We start from the raw sequence: 17,246 nt of genomic DNA, 5'->3' as shown, positions 1-17,246 counted from the left end.
TGGCATCCATATTCATCAGGGATATTGCTCTGTAATTCTCCATTTTGATGGGATCTTTGCCTGGTTTTGGGATCAAGGTAATGCTGGCCTCATAGAATGACTCTGGAAGTTTTCCTTCTGTTTCTATTTTTCGAAACAGCTTCAAGAGAGTAGGTATTATTTCTTCTTTGAATGTTTGGTAGAATTCCCCAGGAAATCCATCAGGCCCTGGCCTCTTGTTTTTTTGGGAGGCTTTTGATAACTGCTTCAATCTTGTTACTAGTTATTGGTCTATTCAGATTGTCAGTTTCTTCTTGTTTCTGTCTTGGAAGTTTATAGGTTTCCAGGAAGGCATAAATTTCTTTCAGGTTACTTAATTTATTGCCATATATAGTAGTTGATAATAATTTCTGATTATTGTTTTTTCTTCCTTGGTGTTAGTAGTCATCTCCCCTCTTTCATTCATGATTTTATCAATTTGGGTCTTTTCTCTTTTCTTTTGGGTATGTCTGGCCAATGGCTTATCGATCTACTAATTCTTTTAAAGGACCATCTTCTGGTTTTATTGATATGCTCTACTGTTTTTCTGGTTTCTAATTCGTTGATTTCTGCTCTAATTTTAATTATTTCTCTTCTTATCCATGGGGTAGGCTTAATTTGTTGTTGATTCTCCAGTTCTTTATGGTGTAAAGTTAATTTGTGAATTCAGGATTCTTCCTTTTTTTTTTTTTTTTTGAATGAGGCTTGGATGGTTATGTATTTTCTCCTTGGGACCTCCTTTGCAGTATCCCATAGGTTTTGGACCAAGGTGTTTTTGTTCCCTGTGGTCTCCATTAACTGTTTAAGTGTTTCTTTGATTTCCTGGCTGACCCAATCATTCTTTTTTAAAATTTTTATTTATTTTTTGACCCAATCATTATTTTTTTTCTATTGTTAAAATTTTTATTATTTTATTTTATATTTTTTAATTTTTTAATAAACATATAATGTATTATTAGCCTCAGGGGTACAGGTCTGTGAATCACCAGGTTTACACACTTCACAGCACTCACCATATCAGATACCCTCCCCAGTGTCCATAACCCCACCACCCTATTGTCATTCATTTTTTTCTATATTTCTTTTCAGCGTAACAGAATCCATCAAGGAGATTCAGATTATGACCCAATCATTCTTAAGCCAGATAGTTTTTAGATTCCAAATGTTTGCATTCCTTCCAATTTTTTTTCCTTGTGATTGAATTCCAGTTTCAAAGCACTGTGGTCTGAGAATATGCAGGTAATAACCTCAATCTTTTGGTATCAGTTGAGACATGATTTGTGGCCCAGTATGTGGTCTATTCTGGAGAAAGTATTATGTGTATTCAGGAAGAATGAGTATTTTGTTGTTTTAGGGTGGAATATTCTGCATATATCTATTGGGTCAATCTGGTCCACTGTGTCATTCAAGCTCTTGTTTCATTGTTGATTTTTCTACTTAGAGGATCTGTCTATTGCTGAGGGTGGAGTGTTGAGGTCTCCTGTTATTAATGTACTATTATCAACATAATTCATTATTTTGTTTAACAGCTGGCTTATGTAGTTTGTTGCTCCCATGTTAGGGACATAGATATTTACAATTGATTGTTAGATACTCCTGTTAGATACACTCTTTAGGCATGATATAATGTCCTTCTGTATCTCTAACTACGATCTTTAGTTCTTTAAATGTTTGGTAGAATTTCTCTGGGAGGCCATCTGGCCCTGTACTCTTATTTTTTGGGAAATTTTTGATTACTCATTCAGTTTCTTTGCTGGATATGGGTCTGTTCAGGTCTGTTCTATTTCTTCCTGTTTCAGTTTTGGTAGTTATATGTTTTGAGGAATGCATCCATTTCTTCCACATTGTCTAATCTGTTGGCATGGAATTACTCATAATATTGCCTTAGAATTGTATTTCTTCGATGTTGGTTTTAATCTCTTCTCTTTCATTCATGATTTTATTTATTTTGGTCTTTTCCCTTTTCTGTTTGGTAAGTCTGGATGGGGGTGTATCAATGTCATTAATTCTTTTGCAGAACAAACTCTTAATTTCATTGGTGTGGTCTACTGGTTTTTTTAAAAAATTTCTTTGTCATTGATTTCTGCTCTAATCTTTCTTATTTCTATTCTGCCTGATTTAGGCTTTATTTGCTGTTCTTTTTCCAGCTCCTTCAAGTGTAAAGCTATGTTATCTGTTTCAGACTCTTCTTGTTTCTCGAGAAAGACCTGTATTGCTATATACTTCCCTCCTAGAACCACCATTGCTGTATCCCAAGAGTTCTGAAATGTTGTGTTTTCATTTTCATTTATTTCCATTTATTTAAAAAATTTCTTCTTTAATTTCCTGGTTGACCCATTCATTCTTTAGTAGGATGCTCTTCCATGTTTTTCTTGTAGTTGATTTCAAGTTTTAAATTGTGGTCTGAGAATATGCATTGTATGATTTCAATTTTTTGTACTGGTTGAGTCCTGATTTGTGACTCAGTATGTTACCTATTCTGGAGAATGTTCCACGTGCACTTGAGAAGAATGTGTGTCTGCTACTTTAGAATGAACTATCTGAATATCTCTTTTAATCCATCTGGTCCTTTGTGTCATTCAATTGTTGATCTTCTGCTTAAATGATCTAGATTATCTGTCCATTGCTGTGAGTGGGGTATTAAAGTCCCCTAGTATCATTGTATTACTATAATGAGTTTCTTTAGATCTGGTTTTAATTGGTTTATATATTTGGATGCTATCTAGTTAGAGTCATAACGATTTACAATTGTTAGATCTTGTTGGATAGATACTTTTATGATATATTGTCTTTCTTCATCTCTTATTATAGTCTTTATTTTAAAATATTGTTTGTCCAGTATAAGGATGTCTACTCCAGCTTTCTTTTGATGTCCATTAGTATGATAAATGGTTCTCCACCACCTCATTTTCATTCTGGAAGTGTCTATATGTCTAAAATGAGTCTCTTGTAAGAAGCATTTTGATGGGTCTTGTTTTTACCCCTGTATCCAATGTGATACCCTATGCCTTTTTATTGGAGCATTTATTGCATTTATGGTCAGGGTCATTATTGAGAGATATGAATTTAGTGCCATTGTGTTATCTATAAAGTTGTTGTTTCTGTAGATCATGTTCTTTGATATCTTTAATTTTGGTCTCTCTTTTTGCTCAAAGTGTCCCCCCCCCCTTTTTTTTGGCTTCTTTTTTTTTTCTCTCTTTTTTAAAATTTATTTTCAGCATAACAGTATTCATTGTTTTTTCACCACACCCAGTGCTCCATGCAATCTGTGCCCTCCCTAATACCCACCACCTGGCTCCCCCAAACTCCCACCCCCCGCCCCTTCAAAACCCTCAGGTTGTTTTTCAGAGTCTGTAGTCTCTCATGGTTCACCTCCCCTTCCAATTTCCCTCAACTCCCTTCTCCTCTCCATCTACCCTTGTCCTCTATATTATTTGTTATGCTCCACCAATAAGTGAAACCATATGATACTTGACTCTCTCTGTTTGACTTATTTCACTCAGCATAATCTCTTCCAGTCTCGTCCATGTTGCTACAAAAGTTGGGTATTCGTCCTTTCTGATGGAGGCATCATACTCCATAGTGTATATGGACCACATCTTCCTTATCCATTCATCCGTTGAAGGGCATCTTGGTTCTTTCCACAGTTTGGCGACCGTGGCCATTGCTGCTATAAACATTGGGGTACAGATTACTTGTAGGGTTGGCTTAGTATTCACAAATTCCTTGTTTTTGTTTGTCTTTGAAACTCTTTAGCTCTGCTTCTATTCTGAATGATAGCTTTGCTGGATAAAGTATTCTTGGTTGCATATTTTCCCACTTAGCACATTGAAAATATGATGCCAGTCTTTTCTGGCCTGCTGGGTCTTTGTGGACAGGTCTGCTTCCAGCCTTATGTGCCGACCCTTATAGGTTGAGGACCTCTTGTCCTGAGTTCTTTTCATGATTTTCTATTTGTCTCTGAAATTTGTAAGCTTCACTATTATATGTGGAGGTACTGACCTATTTTTATGGTTATTGAGGGGGTTTCTCTGTGCCTTCTGGAGTTGAATTCCTCTTTCCTTTCCCAGGTTAGGGAAGTTCTCAGCTTTAATTTGTTCGAATAAATATTCTGCCCCTGTGTCCCTCTATTCATTTTCTGGGACCCCCTATTATCCAGATATTATTTCACTTTATGGATTTGCTTATTTCTCTAAGTCTCCCTTTGTGATATAGTAGTTTTCTTTCTCTCATCTTTTCAGCTTCTTTATTTTCCAGCATTTTATCTTCTGTCACTGACTCTTCTGTCTCATTTATCCTTGCTTTTAGAGCCTCCATTTTTCACTACATCTCAGTAATGGCATTTTTAGTTTTGTCCTGAGCAGATTTTTGTTCTTTTATTTCTACAGTAAGGAATTCTCTCATGTCTTCTATACTTTTTTTCAAGCCCAGCTAGTATCTTTATAATAGTTTTAAATTCTATCTCAGACCTCTTACTTATATCCATGTTGATTAAATCTCACAGTGAGTACAAGCTCTTGTTCTTCCTTTTGGAGAATTTTCTCTGTTTTGTCATTTTGTCCAGAAAGGAATATTAGAAATATACAGAAAAGATAGCCTTAACAACAACAACAGGAAAAAAAAAACAAAACACTGAAGAATAGAAAAACAAAACAAAATAAGAAAAAGTCAAGCTAGAAACAAAACAAAGAACTAGATCTTGCTATTTTGGCCTACTTGTTAAAGGAAACTAGATTCCAAAATAGGAAAGAATGAAAAACGTATATATCCAATGTAAAATACAATAAAATACAATGAAAGGAAATAAACAATTATACTGTGCTCGTTGTCTCTGCTGTTTGTTCCTTATCTCTTTCTTAAGGTCCTTGCTCATGTCTTCCACTCTTTCAGTTCCAGTGAGTCCTCATGATCCTTTTCTCTTAGGCATGTTTCTTTTGTTTTTCTTTGAATGGGTTGTGGCCTTGTCCCATTCTTTCAATTTGGGTAGGTTTCTCTGCCTCCTCACTTAGTCTGCCTCTCTGTGTCTATTGGTGTGTGTTAAGAATGTCAGCTATGGGGGCGCCTGGGTGGCTCAGTGGGTTAAGGCCTCCGCCTTTGGCTCAGGTCATGACCTCAGGTTCCTGGGATTGAGCCCCGCGTTGGGCTCTCTGCTCAGCGGGGAGCCTGCTTCCCCCCCTCTCTCTCTGCCTGCCTCTCTGCCTACTTGTGATCTCTTTCTCTCTGTCAAATAAATAAATAACATCTTTTAAAAAATAATGTCAGCTATGTCTTCTCCTCTTGAAAGTAGTGACTTTATGAAGAAGAGGTCCTGTGCAGTGTCCCCTGTGTACTGGAAACTGCACTTCAGTAGAGTGTCCTGCATGTGCTACTTATATCCTGCTTTTGTTTCTGTGTCACTTTTCCCTTCAGTTACTCACCTGCACTGACTGTCTGCCTATTGTGGATGGTGCTTGTTCTCTGTAGTGTTAGTGGGACCTAGGCAAGGCATCTCTTAGGAGTTTCACCTGCTGGAGAACTTGAGGGTGGGGAAGCAGCTTTGGCAAATTTTCTTTATGAAAATATTCTTCTGTTGGATCCCTCGAAGTTTTGGGACAGTTGGAGGCTGGGCTTCAGTAGGAGAGGGTATGGGATTCTGGGCACAGTTTGTGGTTATAGGTGGGCATAGCTGAGATAGGTGTGCAATGGTGGCTGTGCACCCAATAGGTGGGCAAGGCTCATATGCAGCTTAATGAAATCTTCTCTGAACCCAGGGCTGAGACTAGCAGTATTGGTGTGTTGGAGTCCTTAGGAGAACTTGTGGGCATGGCACTTTGCTAACAAGTTAGTTAACTAGTGTCTATGCAGCCCAGGGTCCTGCAGATGGTCCTGTGCTTATGTTGGGAAATGGGATTAGAAAGTGGCACCTACCAACTCTCTCATTTTCAGCGAAGTCTCCAACATACTCTGAAAACAGTATAAACAGATCTGTCTCCAGTTTGCCCCCAGCATTGTGTAGACTGCCATTTTTACATTACCTCCATGCACAGGCTGCTTTCTCTTAATGGTAGTGTGACACAGCTATTACAGCTATTACTAACCCTCTGGACTTGCCCAGTGCTGAGTCAGCTGGCATTTCAAGCTCCAGGTTCCAAATCCCAATGGTTATACAAATTCATGGAGTTCAGCCCCTCTGTTTTTTTAAAATTAATTTTTTTAAGATTTTATTTATTTATTTGTCAGAGAGAGAGAGAGAGAGCGAGAGAAAGCACAGGCAGACACAGTGGCAGAGGGAGAAGCAGGCTCCCTGCGGAGCAAGGAGCCCGATGCGGGACTTGATCCCAGGATGCTGGGATCATGACCTGAGCCGAAGGCAGCCGCTTAACCAACTGAGCCACCCAGGCGTCCCTAAAATTAATTTTTAAAATTAACATATAATGTATTATTAGCCCCAGGGGTACAGGTCTGTGAATCACCAGGTATACACACTTCCTAGCACTCACCATAGAACATAGCTTCCCCATTGTCCATAACCCAACCACCCTCTCCCTACCCTCCTCCCCCAGCAATGCTGTTTGTTTCATAAGATTAAGAGTCTCTTATGGTTTGTCTCCCTCCCTATCCCATCTTGTTTCATTTTTTCCTTCCTACCCCCCATCCCCACTTTGCCTCTTAACTTCCTCATATCAGGGAGATCATATGACAATTGTCTTTCTCTGATTGACTTATTTCATTCAGCATAACACCCTCTAGTTCCATCCACGTCATCACAAATGGCAAGATTTCATTTCGTTTGATGGCTGCATAGTATTCCATTGTGTATATACACACCATATCTTCTTTATCTGTTCATTTGTTGATGGACATCTAGGTTCTTTCCATAGTATGGCTATTGTGGACATTGCTTCTACAAACATTCGGGTGAATGTGTCCCTTCGGATCACTACATTTTTATCTTTAGAGTAAATACCCAGTAGCGTGATTGCTCAGTTGTAGGGTAGCTCTAATTTCAAATTTTTGAGGAACCTCCATGCTATTTTTCAGAGTGGCTGTACTATCTTACATTCCCACCAATAGTGTAGGAGGGTTTTCCTTTCTCTGCATCCTCGCCAGCATCTGTCGTTTCCTGACTTGTTAATTTTAGCCATTCTGACTGGTGTGAGATAGTATCTCATTGTGGTTTTGATTTGTATTTCCCTGATGCCTAGTGATGTGGAGCACTTTTTCATGTGTCTGTTGGCATCTGGATGTCTTCTTTGTAGAAATGTCTCTTCATGTCCTCTGCCCATTTCTTGATTGGATTATTTGTTCTTTGGGTGTTGAATTTGATAAGTTCTTTATAGGTTTTGGATACTAGCCCTTTATCTGATAGGTCATTTGCAAATATCTTCTCCCATTCTGTCAGTTGTCCTTTGGTTTTGTTGACTGTTTCCTTTGCGGTGCAAAAGCTTTTGATCTTGATGAAGTCCCAATAGTTCATTTTTGCCCTTGCTTCCCTTACCTTTGGCGATGTTTCTAGGAAGAAGTTGCGGTGACTGAGGTCAAAGAGGTTGCTGCCTGTGTTCTCCTCAAGGATTTTGATGGATTCCTTTCTCACATTGAGGTCTTTCATCCATTTTGCGTTTATTTTTGTGTGTGGTGTAAGGAAATGGTCCAGTTTCATTTTTCTGCATGTGGCTGTCCAATTTTCCCAACACCATTTGTTGAAGAGACTGTCTTCTTTTCCATTGGACATTATTTCCTGTTTTGTCAAAGATTAGTTGACCATAGAGTTGAGGGTCTATTTCTGGGCTCTCTATTCTGTCCCACTTATCTATGTGTCTATTTTTGTGCCAGTACCAAACTGTCTTGATGTCGACAGTATTGTAATAGAGCTTGAAATCTGGAATTGTGATGCCACCAACTGTGGCTTTCTTTTTCAACATTCTTCTGGCTATTCGGGGTCTTTTCTGGTTCCATATAAATTTTAGGATTATTTGTTCCATTTCTTTGAAAAAAAAAAAGGATGATATTTTGATAGGGATTGCATTAAATGTGTAGATTGCTTAAGGTGAATAGACATTTTTGCAGTATTTTTCTTCCAATCCATGAGCATGGAATGTTTTTCCATTTGTGTCTTCCTCAATTTCTTTCATGAGTACTTTATAGTTTTCTGAGTAGATTCTTTGCCTCTTTGGTTAGGTTTATTCCTAGGTATCTTATGGTTTTGGGTGCAATTGTAAATGGAATTGACTCCCTAATTTCTCATTCTTCTGTCTTGTTGGTGTATAGAAATGCAACAGATTTCTGTGCATTGATTTTATATCCTGATACTTTACTGAGTTCCTGTACCAGTTCTAGCAGATTTGGAGTGGAGTCTTTTGGGTTTTCCACACAAAGTATCATATCATCTGCAAAGCGTGATAGTTTGACTTCTTCTTTGCTGATTCAGGTGCCTTTAATTTCTTTTTGTTGTCTGATGGCTGAGCCTAGGTCTTTTAGTACTATGTTGAATAGCAGTGGTGATAATGGACATGTTCCTGACCTTAGCGGAAAAGCTCTCAGTTTTTCTCCATTGGGAATGATATTTGCGGTGGGTTTTTCATAGATGGCTTTGATGATATTGAGGTATGTGCCCTCTATCCCTACACTTTGAAGAGTTTTGATCAAGAAAGGATGTTGTACTTTATCAAATGCTTTTTCAGCATCTATTGAGAGTATCATATGGTTCTTGTTTTTTCTTTTATTAATGTATTGTATCATATTGATTGATTTGTGGATGTTGAACCAACCTTGCAGCCCAGCAATAAATCCCACTTGGTCATGATGAATAATCCTTTTAATGTACTGTTGGATCCTATTGGCTAGTATTTTGGTGAGAATTTTCTCATCTCTGTTCATCAAGGATATTGGTCTGTAATTCTCTTTCTTGATGGGGTCTTTGTCTTGTTTTGGGATCAAGGTAATGCTGGCCTCATAAAATGAGTTGACAGTTTTCCTTCCATTTCTATTTTTTGGAACACTTTCAGGAGAATAGGAATTAATTCTTCTTTAAATGCTTGGTAAAATTCCCCTGGGAAGCCGTCTGGCCCTGGGCTGTTGTTTGTTGGGAGATTTTTGATGACTGCTTCAATCTCCTTACTGGTTATGGGTCTGTTCAGGTTTTCTATTTCTTCCTGGCTCAGTTGTGGTAGTTAACATATCTCTAGGAATGCATCCATTTCTTCCAGATTGTCAAATTTGCTGGCGTATAGTTGCTCATAATATGTTCTTAAAATTGTTTGTATTTCTTTGATGTTGGTTCTGATCTCTCCTCTTTCATTCATGATTTTATTTGTTTGGGTTCTTTCCAACTTTCCACTTGTGATTGAGAGCATTGTGTTCTGAAATATGCAGGGAATGATCCCAATCTTTTGGTACTGGTTGAGACCTGATTTGTGACCCAGGATGTGATCGATTCTGGAGAATGTTCCATGTGCACTAGAGAAAGGATATTGTACTTTGTCAAATGCTTTTTCAGCATCTATTGAGAGTATCATATGGTTCTGGGAGATTTGTTGGGAGATTTTTTTTTTAAAGATAAATTTTTTAAATTTTTTTATTTTAATAAACATATAATGTATTTTTATCCCCAGGGGTACAGGTCTGTGAATCGCCAGGTTTACACATTTCACAGCACTCATCATAGCCCTTACCCTCCCCAATGTCCATTTCCCCACCACCCTCTCCATCCTCCCTCCCCCTCCGCAACCCTCAGACTGTTTCTTGAGATTGAGTCTTTTATGGTTTGTCTCCCTCCCAATCCCATCTTTTCATTTTTTCTTTTCCTACCTGCCCCCAACCCCCCCCGCCTTGCATCTCCACTTCCTCATATCAAAGAGATCATATGGTAGTTGTCTTTCTCCGATTGACTTATTTCGCTAAGCAAGATACCCTCTAGTTCCATCCACGTCATCACAAATGGCAAGATTTCATGTCTTTTGCTGGCTGCATAGTGTTCCATTGTGTATATATGCCACATCTTCTTTATCCATTCATCTGTTGATGGACATCTAGGCTCTTTCCACAGTTTGGCTATTGTGGACATTGCTGCTATAAACATTCGGGTGCACATGCCCCTTCAGAGCACCACGTTTGTATCTTTAGGATATATACCCAGTAGTGCAATTGCTGGGTCGTAGGGTAGCTCTATTTTCAGTTTTTTGAGGAACCTCCACACTGTTTTCCAGAGTGGTTGCACCAGCTTGCATTCCCACCAGCAGTGTAGGAGGGTTCCCCTTTCTCTGCATCCTCGCCAGCATCTGTCATTTCTTGACTTGTTAATTTTAGCCATTCTGACTGGTGTGAGGTGGTATCTCATTGCAGTTTTGATTTGTATTTCCCTGATGCTGAGTGATGTGGAGCATTTTTTCATGTGTCTGTTGGCCATCTGGATGTCTTCTTTGCAGAATGTTGGGAGATTTTTGATGACTGCTTCAATCTCCTTACTGGTTATGGGTCTGTTCAGGTTTTCTATTTCTTCCTGGCTCAGTTGTGGTAGTTAACATATCTCTAGGAATGCATCCATTTCTTCCAGATTGTCAAATTTGCTGGCGTATAGTTGCTCATAATATGTTCTTATAATTGTTTTTATTTCTTTGGTATTGATTGTGATCTCTCCTCTTTCATTCATGATTTTATTTATTTGGATCCTTTCTCTTTTCCTTTTGATAAGTCTGCCCAGGGGTTTATCAATCTTAGTAATTCTTTCAAAGAACGAGCTCCTAGTTTCGTTGATTTGTTCTATTGTTTTTTTTTATTCTATTTCATTGATTTCTACTCTGGTTTTTATTATTTCTCTTCTCCTGCTGGGTTTAGGCTTTCTTTGTTGTTCTTTCTCCACTCCTTTAGGTGTAGGGTTAGGTTGTGTATTTGAAACCTTTCTTGTTTCTTGAGAAAGGCTTGTATTGCTATATATTTTCCTCTCAGGACTGCCTTTGCTGTGTCCCATAGATTTTGGAAGTTGTGTTTTCATTATCATTTGTTTCCATGACTTTTTTCAACTCTTCTTTAATTTCCTGGTGACACATTCATTCTTTAGTAGGATGCTCTTTAGCCTCCACGTATTTGGGTTCTTTCCAAATTTCCTCTTGTGATTGAGTTCTAGCTTCAGAGCATTGTGGTCTGAAATATGCAGGGAATGATTCCTATCTTTTGGTACTGGTTGAGACCCAGTTGTGACCCAGGATATGATCTATTCTGGAGAATGTTCCATGGCACTAGAAAAGAATGTGTATTCTGTTGCTTTGGGATGGAATGTTCTGAATGTATCTGTGATGTCCATCTGGTCCAGTGTGTCATTTAAGGCCTTTATGTCCTAGTTTATCTTTTGCTTGGATGATCTGTCCATTTCAGTGAGGGGCGTGTTAAAGTCCCCTAACATAATCGTATTATTGTCGATGTGTTTCTTTGATTTTGTTATTAATTGGCTTATATAGTTGACTGCTCCCATGTTAGGGGCATAGATATTTAAAATTGTTAGATCTTTTTGTTGGACAGACCCCTTAAGTATGATATAGTGTCCTTCCTCATCTCTTATTATAGTCTTTGGCTTAAAATCTAATTGATCTGATATAAGGATTGCCACCTCTGCTTTCTTTTGATGTCCATTAGCATGATAAATTGTTTTCCACCCCCTCACTTTAAATCTGGAGGTGTATAAATGAGTTTAAAATGAGTTTCTTGGGGCACCTGTGTGGCTCAGTGGGTTAAGGCCTCTGCCTTCGGCTCAGGTCATGGTCCCAGGGTCCTGGGATTGAGCCCCGCATAAGGCTCTCTGCTCAGCAGGGAACCTGCTTCCCCCTCTCTCTCTGCCTGCCTCTCTGCCTACTTGTGATCTCTCTCTCTCTTTGTCAAATAAATAAATAAAATCTTTAAAAAAATAGAATGAGTTTCTTGTAGACAGCATATTGATGGGTTTTGGTTTTTTATCCATTCTGATACCCTGTGCCTTTTGATTGGGGGCATTTAGCCCATTTAGATTCAGGGTAAGTATTGAAAGATATGAATTTGGTGCCATTGTATTGCCTGTAAGGTGACTGTTACTGTATATTGTCTCTGTTCCTTTCTGATTTACTACTTTTAGGCTCTCTCTTTGCTTAGCGGACTCCTTTCAATATTTCCTGGAGGGCTGGTTTGGTGTTTACAAACTCTTAGTTTTTGTTTGTCCTGGAAACTTTTTATCTCTCCTTCTAGTTTCAATGATAACCTAGCTAGATATAGTATTCCTGGCTGCATGTTTTTCTCATTTTGTGCTCTGAATATGCCAGTTCTTTCTGGCCTGCCAGGTCTCTGTGGATAAGTCTGCTGCCAATCTAATATTTCTACCAGACTTCTTGCCCCGACCTGCTTTCAGGATTTTCTCTTTGTCACTAAGACTTGCAAGTTTTACTATTATATGATGGGTTGTGGACCTATTTTTATTGATTTTGAGGGCGTTCTCTGCGTCTCCTGGATTTTGATGCTGTTCTCTTTGCCATATTAGGGTAATTCTCTACAATAATTCACTCCAATATACCTTTGCCCCCTCTCTCTTTCTTCTTCTTCTGGAATCCCAATAATTCTAATATTGTTTCATCTTATGGTATCACTTATGTCTCGCATTCTCCCTTCACGGTCCAGTAGTTCTTTGTCTCCCTTTTGCTCAGTTTCTTTATTTTCCGTCTTCTATATCATTAATTCTCTCTTCTGTCTCATATGCTAGCAGTAAGAGCCTCCATTTTTGATTTCACCTCATTAATAACTTTTTTGATTTCAGCTTGGTAGATTTTATTCTTTTATTTCTCCAGAAATGGCTTTTATTTCTCCAGATAGGGTTTCTCTAACATCCTCCATGCCTTTTTTGAGCCCAGCTAGCACCTTGGGAATCGTCATTCTGAACTCTAGACCTGACATATTACCAGCATCCATATTGATTAGGTCCCTAGTCTTTGGTACTGCCTCTTGTTCTTTTTTTTTTTTTTTGTGGTGAGTTTTTCCACCTTGTCATTTTATCCAGATAAGAATATATAATAGGGATTGCATTAAATGTGTAGATTGCTTTAGGTAGCATAGACATTCTCACAATATTTGTTCTTCCAATCCAGGAGCATGGAACATTTTTCCATTTCTTTGTGTTTTTCTCAATTTCTTTCATGAGTACTTTTTAGTTTTCTGAGTATAGCTTCTTTGCCTCTTAGGTTAGGTTTTTTCCTAGGTATATTATGGTTTTGGGTGCAATTGTAAATAGGATTGACTCCTTAATTTCTCTTTCTTCTGTCTTGTTGTTGGTGTAGAGAAATGCAACTGATTTCTGTGCATTGATTTTATATCCTGACACTTTACTGAATTCCTGTACAAGTTCTAGCAGTTTTGGAGTGGAGTCTTTTGGGTTTTTCACATATAGTATCATGTCATCTGCAAAGAGTGATAATTTGACTTCTTCTTTGCCGATTTGGATACCTTTAATTTCTTTTTGTTGTCTGATTGCTGAGGCTAGGACTTCTAGTACTATGTTGGAAAACAGCATGGAGGTTCCTCAAAAAGTTGAAAATAGAGCTACCCTATGAGACAGCAATCACACTACTGGATATTTACCCTAAAGATACAAACATAGTGATCCAAAGTGGCACGTACACCTGAATGTTTATAGCAGCAATGTCCACAATAACCAAACTATGGAAAGAACCTAGATGTCTATCAACAGATGAATGAATAAAGAAGAGGTGGCATAGATATACAATGTAATCCTATGCAGCCATCAAAAGAAATGAAATCTTGCCTTTTGCGACAACGTGGATGGAACTAGAGGGTATTATGCAGAGTGAAATAAGTCAATGGGAGAAAGACAACTATCATAGGATCTCCCTGATATGAGGAAGTGGAGATGCAACATGGGGGGTTGGGGGGTAGGAAAAGAATAAATGAAACAATATAGGATTGGGAGGGGGACAAACCATAAGTGACTCTTAATCTCACAAAACAAACTGAGGGTTGTGGGGGGAGGGGGGACGGGAGAGGGGGTAGGGTTATGAACATTGGGGAGTGTATGTGCTATGGTGAGTGCTGTGAAGTGTGTAAACCTGGCGATTCACAGACCTGTACCCCTGGGGATAAAAATACATTATATGTTTATAAAAAATTTAATAAATTAAAAAAAGGTACACTCTGCTAAAAGAAGTTAAAAGAAAAAAAAAGAATATATGAATGAGGGACGCCTGGGTGGCTCAGTTGGTTAAGCCGCTGCCTTCAGCTCAGGTCGTGGTCCCAGGGTCCTGGGATCGAGTCCCACATCGGGTTCCTTGCTCGGCAGGGAGCCTGCTTCTCTCGCTGCCTCTGCCTGCCTCTCTGCCTGCTTGTGTGTTCTCTCTCTCTCTCTGGCAAATAAATAAAATCTTAAAAAAAATTAAAAAAAAAAAGAATATATGAATGAGAGAATAAAATACTAAAAGAGTGGCAAAGACCCCAGAAAAATATATGTTAACCAAATCAGAAGAGACCCCAAATTGTGGGGAGAAAAAAGGGAGTAAAAAAAGTTAAAAAAATTAAAAAAAAAGAAAAAAGCAAAAATATATATTAGACTGCTGAATAGGACAGAGCTGCCCACTTGATTTTGGGAGCATTTTGATCTCTTAGAAGAAACTACCTCCCAAAATTTTAAATAAAGAAACACACACACACTCACACACACACACACATAAACACACACACACACACACACACAAATAAGTGTAAACATGATGAAGTGTTGGAATATGACTGTAAAGATGAAAATTTTAAAAAATTCTAAAAAAAGAGTTGATAAGATAAGTTGGCTGGGAAAAGAAAGAAAAAGAAGATGGAGAGAATTTGCTCAGGCTGGACACTAGAACAAACCCTGTGCTCGATTTAGGGTATATTTTGATCTATTAGAAGAAGTTGTATCCCAAAATTTTTTAGAAGAAAAAACCCCATGTGTATACAAAAGATATAGTTAGATACAATGAAGGATAAAATATGACTATAATAACACAGGTTCGAAAGGATTTTTTTTTTAAAGAAAGGTATTGTTAAGATGAACGAGTTAAAAAATGTGAAAAGAGGAAAAGGTAAAGGTTAAAAAATTACAATAAGAAAAAAAATTAATTAACTTTGCAAGACTAAGGAATCATGGGAAAAAGCCATGAGTTCCATGATTTGCTTTCCCCTCCTCTGGAATTCCGCTGTTCTCCCTGATCAGTGATCTTGGTCTTGGCTGGATTTCTTGCTGATCTTCTTGGGGAGGGGCCTGTTATAGTGATTCTTAAGTGTCTTTTCCCAGGTGGAATTGCTTGCCTTTGCCAGGGGCTGGGCTAAGTAACTTGCTCCAGTTCGCTCTTGGGAGTTTTTGTTCCCTGAACACTTTCTGTAGAGCTCTGGAGGATGGGAATGAAGATGGTGGCTGCCCAGTCTCCGGCCCAGAGGAGCCGAGAGCTCAGGGCCCCCTCCTCAGTACGCCCTTGCAGAAAAGCGCTCAATCACTCCCATCTCCCTGGTCTCCAGCAGTGCTCTGAGCTCACCCAGCCTGTGACTGAGCTTTTCTGTCTCTGGCACACAGCCCCATTTGGAGTCTCCAAACCTAGCAGATCCCTATCGCTCTTCCAGGGGGTCTCCCTGGATCTGCCACTTGTGGGGTCCCTGCTCAAAGGGCAGTGGTCCAACTGTGCCACGGATCACAGTTTAAGGTAACCCCGAGCTGAGAGCTCACTTCTCTGCTCCATCTCTGTAGCCAGCTTCCCCCCTCTAATACCTGCGAGCTCTGCTACACTCAGACAGCCCTGATCCTTCTGTGACCCCGTGGGTCCTGAGACCACGCTGTCCCCACAAGGGCTCCACCCCCACTTAGCCTCTGGTGCGATGTCCCTCAGTGGAGCAGACTTCTAAAAGTTCTGATTTTGTGCTCCGTTGCTCCGCCACTTGCCAGAAGCCGGCCCCTTCCCCCACAGTCTATCTTCCTGTCACTTTGGATTCACTTCTTGACAGGTCCTACCTTTCAGAAAGTGGTCGATTTTCTGTTTCTAGAATTGCTGCTCTTCTCTTCAATCTCCTGTTGGATTTGTAGGTGTTTGCAATGGTTTGATAAATATCTAGCTGAACTCCTGCTACCTGATGTTGTCTCAGCCTGCTACTCCTCTGCCATCTTGACTCCTCCCCTCGCCCCTCTGGTTTTTATGGGGATTTGTCTTCCTTGTGTGAGCTCCCTGGTGCAAGGACCTATTTCTCTCCCCTCTCTGCACATGCAGCTCTCTCCCTTCTGTGGGCAATTTTCCTCCACCTTTCTGACCTTCCTAAATTTTCAGATGCAGGTTCTTCCCCTTCCCCTTCTCCTTCTCCCTCTCCTTCTTCTCCTCCTTCTCCTCCCCCACTTTTCCTCCTCTCCCACTCCTCCTCCTCTTGTTCCCCCTCCTCTTCCTTCTTCTTCTTAAGATTTTATTTACTCATCTGAGAGAGAGAGAGGCCAAGCAGGGGGAGGGACAGAGGGAGAGAGAGAGAGAGGAATAAGCAGTTTTCCTACTAAGCAGGGACCCCATTGTGGGGCTCCATTCCAGAACCCTGGGATCATGACCTGAACCCAAGGCTTAACATACTGAGCCACTCAGGCACCCCAGATGCAGCTTCTCTATATTTAGTTGTGGAATTTGTTTTGTCAGTCTTTGGATCTCTCTCTGATTTGTTGAATTGGATGTGGATGATTTCTATTTGTAAGCATGGGATGGGGTGAGCCCAGTGTCCTACTCCACCATCATCCCAAGCTCCCCCACATTAACGATTTATTAAATGGTGAAAAGACAGACTACAGGTGTTATTAACCTGTCATTTTAATCTGTTGAAATAATCTTTTTTTCAGCTATCAACCTGTAGTTGACTATGTAGATGCTCAATTTGAGGCCTATCTTCAAGAAGAATTGAAAATTAAACGTTCCTTCATTGACTACTATGATTCCCGTATACACGTGTGTCTTTACTTCATTTCACCTACAGGACATTCCCTGAAGTCCCTTGACCTATTAACTATGAAGAACATTGACAGTAAGGTGTGTTAGATAAATCCATCAACCTACCAAGATTTGATAATTATTTTGTGATAATATATAACTTGAAGGTATTTACATATAAGAACTTGTTAATTTTAATATGTTAAAATATAATTTTTCTCTTCTTTTTTAAAAAACATATTCTTATTTATTTGACAGAGATCACAAGTAGCAGAGAGGCAGGCAGAGATGGGGGGGAAGCAG

The 17,246-nt window shown here is 39.3% G+C and overlaps 1 protein-coding gene across 3 annotated transcripts in view; it reads left to right on the top strand.

Moving 5' to 3' along the window:
* The window catches only part of SEPTIN14 (septin 14), a gene marked incomplete at both ends in the record, with an annotated part of 375,063 nt that overhangs the window by 287,469 nt on the left and 70,348 nt on the right, over nt 1-17,246 (top strand). For all 3 annotated transcript variants that reach the window (XM_080830903.1, XM_080830905.1, XM_080830904.1), the window contains one exon: nt 16,856-17,042. In XM_080830903.1, coding sequence (XP_080687029.1) covers nt 16,856-17,042 — 187 coding nt within the window. The remainder of the gene's footprint in view (nt 1-16,855; nt 17,043-17,246) is intronic.

This window comes from Martes martes (genome assembly GCF_963455335.1).
Source record: "Martes martes genome assembly, chromosome: 18".
Taxonomy (NCBI): domain Eukaryota; kingdom Metazoa; phylum Chordata; class Mammalia; order Carnivora; family Mustelidae; genus Martes; species Martes martes.
Note: the sequence above shows the minus strand (reverse complement) of the source record. Positions and strands in the feature narration are given on the sequence as shown.